The sequence below is a fragment of the Nanorana parkeri genome, unplaced genomic scaffold (assembly GCF_000935625.1).
Source record: "Nanorana parkeri isolate BGI_ZX_2015 unplaced genomic scaffold, ASM93562v1 scaffold319, whole genome shotgun sequence".
Lineage (NCBI taxonomy): Eukaryota > Metazoa > Chordata > Amphibia > Anura > Dicroglossidae > Nanorana > Nanorana parkeri.
The window spans coordinates 64,068-68,626 of NW_017306587.1; the positions used below are offsets into that span (position 1 = coordinate 64,068).

At 38.9% G+C, this 4,559-nt stretch overlaps 1 protein-coding gene across 1 annotated transcript; it reads left to right on the forward strand.

The window, feature by feature from the left end:
• Window positions 1-1,286: 1,286 nt before the first annotated feature.
• On the forward strand, window positions 1,287-3,047 carry HOXD13 (homeobox D13). Its single transcript, XM_018558070.1, has 2 exons — window positions 1,287-1,935; window positions 2,797-3,047. The coding sequence occupies exons 1-2, from the start codon at window positions 1,287-1,289 to the stop codon at window positions 3,045-3,047; spliced, it is 900 nt and encodes a 299-aa protein (XP_018413572.1).
• The last annotated feature ends 1,512 nt before the right edge of the window (window positions 3,048-4,559 follow it).

The window sequence follows — 4,559 nt, forward strand, 5'->3', positions numbered from 1 at the left end:
ATACTGGCATATCTAAACACGTGTGTCTTGTATGTATATTAATCTGTCCTCCTGGATTTATTAATTTGTTCTTCTTTACTGAACAGAGGACGACTTCTGCTTTAGTTTCCAATTAGTATCAGTCTGTTTTGACTGGTGTTGGAAAGTGTAACTGTTGATGTGTCAGTGAACTTTCATAACACTCTTCATAATCTCCAACACACACTTGGGATGCTTCATTTGTTGTGGATATCGTGACATCTGCTACATTTATAAATAAATAAATATTAGTACTTGATAAAAAAAGTTTATTTTTTCCAGGAACAGGATATTGCTGCAGTTCGTAAGAGAATCGATAGCATTTTCTTAGCACAAGGGAATATTATGAAATATGTATCAGCTCTAAGAAACATAACGAGGCAGTGCTGATTGGATGTAACTTCTCACTTAATAAATCTGAAAGTTTCATTAAAGCTCTCAGTCTGGCCATGGAAGACCATAGCAGAAAGGCAAAAGTTGCACAACAGAACCTTTTCACATAATGATATATACACACAGACCTGTCTACTCGTAGTAATGTAATGCTCGATGTTATTTAGACTTTCAACTAAATAGATCAAAAAATATAATAACGGGCTAGCAGTCGTGAGCTGTTACTTATTATTACATGTTACCTGCCATCAGCATAGTACTCCCCGGCTGTGACAAGGTCGCCATACAATTGCATTAGCAGGTAGATTGTGTTTGCACTAAATTCAGATTTAATTTTTAATTGTTTTAAGAATTATTATATTTGAGAAAGGACTCTCTTTTTTGTCACGACCTGTACCTCATTTCATATTAATTTCCAGTACTTTAGGATTTTCTTGAACTGTCTATATGGAACATCTTGTTAACAAATAGATTGATAATTATGATGATCTGCTATTCAACTGGAGCTGAAGGTAAACTTAGAGAAGTGTCTTCCAGGTGCATTGATTGAGTCTTTCTGTTCTTCAGCATTGCAAAGGAAAATTGATATCAGACTAAAATAGGGAAAATGAAACGAAGAAACGAATATTGGAAAGAAATCCCGAACACCTTAGAAAGCAGTCAACTGAGTTGATTGCTGCTGGGTTTAATTCCGCTCAGAGGTCACGTGAGTGGAACGCACCAATGCCGAGCCTCATGGCTACTGCAAACAGATCTGTAAAATGACTCCCGCACCCCTCCCAATCTGAAGTTAGTTTTTATAAACGTACCACAATGATCTAACCTGCTTGAAGGGATAACAATTTCACTATGCCCCGAACTGGATTGAAAGCGTGATGTGCAAAGCTCTGAGCAAACGCAATCAGTGGGAAATGGAAGGTTTGAGAGGGGGAGAGGGGTCTTCCAGTAACCAGTGCAGGAATTTCCTCTCTTCTCCCGCTGTGTTCGGCACTCCCTCCAGCAGAACGGTCTCGGGATTAGCCTACCCTGGCCCAGAGAGGTCCACTTCCACACGGTCGGAGGCCACCAAAGAGGGTCCAACATGCCCAGCGTCCTCGGGGCCCCCTGCAGCCCCTCTTGGATATGGTTATCACTTTGGAAACGGATATTATAGTTGCCGCATGTCTCATGGTGTGGGTCTGCAGCAGAGCCCACTGAAGTCCTCCAGCCATTCCTCCATAAGCGGCTTTCCGGTGGAAAAATACATGGACGTATCTAGCCTGGCTAGCACCAGTGTCCCCAGCAGTGATGTGTCTTCAAGAGCCAAGGAAGTCTCTTATTTTCAGGGCTACCCTAACCCTTACCAACATGTCCCTGGTTACCTAGATATGGTGTCAACATTTAGCTCTGCGGAACCCAGACATGAGGCCTATATATCAATGGAAGGCTACCAGTCATGGACTCTGGCTAATGGGTGGAACAGTCAAGTTTACTGTGCAAAAGACCAGCCTCAAGCCCCTCACTTCTGGAAGTCGTCATTTGCAGGTAGGAGATTCACCGTCTTTGCAAACATATGAACAGCTATTGGGGTGATGTTGCTAAAGTGGCAAAGGCTGTTCAGCTGACAAAGCGAATGTTCACTTCGGAAAGTAAATAATTTGAAGATTTGTTGAGTGTGAACATCTAGTCATGTGCAAGGGAAATAAAAGAACAGGGATATGCCAAGTGAACACCTCACCTTATTCTCCAACATTCACGTTGCGATGTGAATACAGTTTGTACAGTTAGCAGCTTCTACTCCTTTAGTAAATCAACCCTAGTGTGTATGTAATTCTCTCTGAAAATGTATGTAGTGTATGGAGAGCCCTGTAAGAGCACTGGGCAAACACACCTACCACTTTCACATTGTAGTGTTAGGCATCAGTGTCTACTCCAGCAAAGTGCTCAGCCATTGAGACTTGCTTGTCAGGACTGTTTCATCTTGATAAATGTTGCAGTTGGTTATTAAGCTACTTTCCTCATATGCAGTTTACCCTGCTGACTGAGCTTACACCAAATACACATATATGGACTGATTTACTAAAACAGAATTTTACACTTGCTTGTGTTGGTTTCAAGTACTTCATCAGATTAAGGGGAAACGTGAAATGTTAACCCCCCTAGCAGGACTGCTATTTAAATTGCACTCAGACAAATGTAAAAATGTATTGTGTAGTAAATAAGCCCCAGAAAGCATGGTCACATTCGGTGTAGAATAATCTGCTTGATTTTACTTTGATATCTGTCATTGAGTGGTTGTCAAATGGTTAAAACCTCTCAATGGCATTCTTGGTTTCAGCAGAGAAGACTGCTGCAAAGGTTTTTTTGTTTAATCCATCGTCCTGTTTTTTTTCTTCTTCACTGTAGGGGACGTACCACTGAACCAGCCAGATATGTGTGTGTACAGACGTGGGAGGAAGAAGAGAGTGCCCTACACCAAGCTGCAGCTCAAGGAGCTAGAGAACGAATATGGCCTTAACAAGTTCATTAATAAGGACAAGAGAAGGAGGATATCTGCAAACACCAACCTTTCAGAGAGACAGGTCACCATATGGTTTCAGAACAGGAGAGTAAAGGACAAGAAAATTGTATCTAAACTAAAGGACAACATCTCTTGATCCTTCCTCGAAGCACTTCAAGAACATTCAGATTCAGATGACACAATCAGTACAAATGTCTGCGATCTTCTCGCGTGAGGTTGATGATGATGATAATGATGATGATGACCTAAACATTTCTTTCATAAGTTTACACAGTGTTTTTTAATTTCAGTCCCAAGATCCTGAGTTTGGTTTATTATCACGCTAACTTGCAAGGGCAATCTGATCAAGAGTCCATTTTTTTTTTAAATGATTGTACTGTATTGATTACAAGTGTTGAATTGTAAACGTTATTCTATCTCAGGAAACCTTTACTTGGCGGTAACCAGCAGTACAATATTTCACATCACAAGTCAGGATATTAAGCCTATAATCTCGGGGAATTCTTATTTGCATGCTTTCCTCTTTCTGTATATTTTGGTGCCTTTCAACCTTAGTGAATGTGGCCTTGTACAAGCAGTGACGTAATTTCACGTCTTTTTATTGTCTCAGTATAAAGTGTAAATCAAGATCGCGCAACGTGGGTGAGTCGTACGACTCATGTGCGACCTTGCTATACACACCTTGCAGCCAAAAAAACATCAAATATGCGATTGGTCCCGCGGGCATTTTGTGTTTTATGACAGTAAATTAGTAACTTGTAAATATACCTTACGTTTTTCTCTTAATTTCATGGTGGTATATATTGCAATAATGTCTTCTATAATGTGTTAGCGCGGATTTAAATGTAAAGTAAATGTAATTATTTTTCTAAACAGAAAACTTTTCCAGAATATTTATTGTTTTGTCTTTGAATCTTTGAAGATCTGGAATTATGTGGATGGTTTGGTTTTTCTTTTTGCTCATTTGACATCCTTGCTGTTTAGTTTTATTGAGGCAATTACGTGACAATATTGGAGGACCACTAAACCTAAATAGAACTCGCGTCGTATGACGTCCACAATTATGTATGTGAAACTCTTACTGCCTTGGGAGGGATGGGAGATGGAGTGATTTACTAAAGTGAATTAAAGTAAACTTGTGGTCATTTCAAGCTGTGTGGAAGGGAGCTACAAAATAGGAATTTCTCCTGCACATGGCTAGATCTTTAGAGGACACTTCACTGAAAAAAGAAACTTCTCTGGATGGACCTAAATCTTTATTCAACCGTAACAACTATGTAACATACATAATTACATAGTAGGTAAAATTGAATAAAGACACAGGTCCACATGTTATATATATATATATATATTTTCGTTATATTTCACAATCTTTACTATAGATACAATAGCCCTTAAAAGGAAACAGATGTTAATAAATATGGCTGATATGCAAATTTATCAGGATTTTCCAGGACTAAATTGTTACTTTTCAGATGACTTTGCAGGTCCAGCCATTACCTGTTTGTCTTGAAGGAAAAAATTTAAAGGCACTTGTATGATGTTCTATATTTTTACATTGAACGTTTATAATGAAGTCTTCAAATATTGTTATAAATAAAACCCTTATTGCAGTCCTGTTCTTTTTTTTTTTTTTTTAAAGATAATT

What these genes read in the sequence shown, in the direction of transcription:
- HOXD13 (XM_018558070.1), top strand. Translation starts at nt 1,287, where the DNA reads ATGTGCAAAGCTCTGAGCAAACGCAATCAGTGGGAAATGGAAGGTTTG. An exon ending in CTGGAAGTCGTCATTTGCAG is followed by an intron (nt 1,936 to 2,796) that starts GTAGGAGATTCA and finishes TCTTCACTGTAG; the next exon opens with GGGACGTACCACTGAACCAG.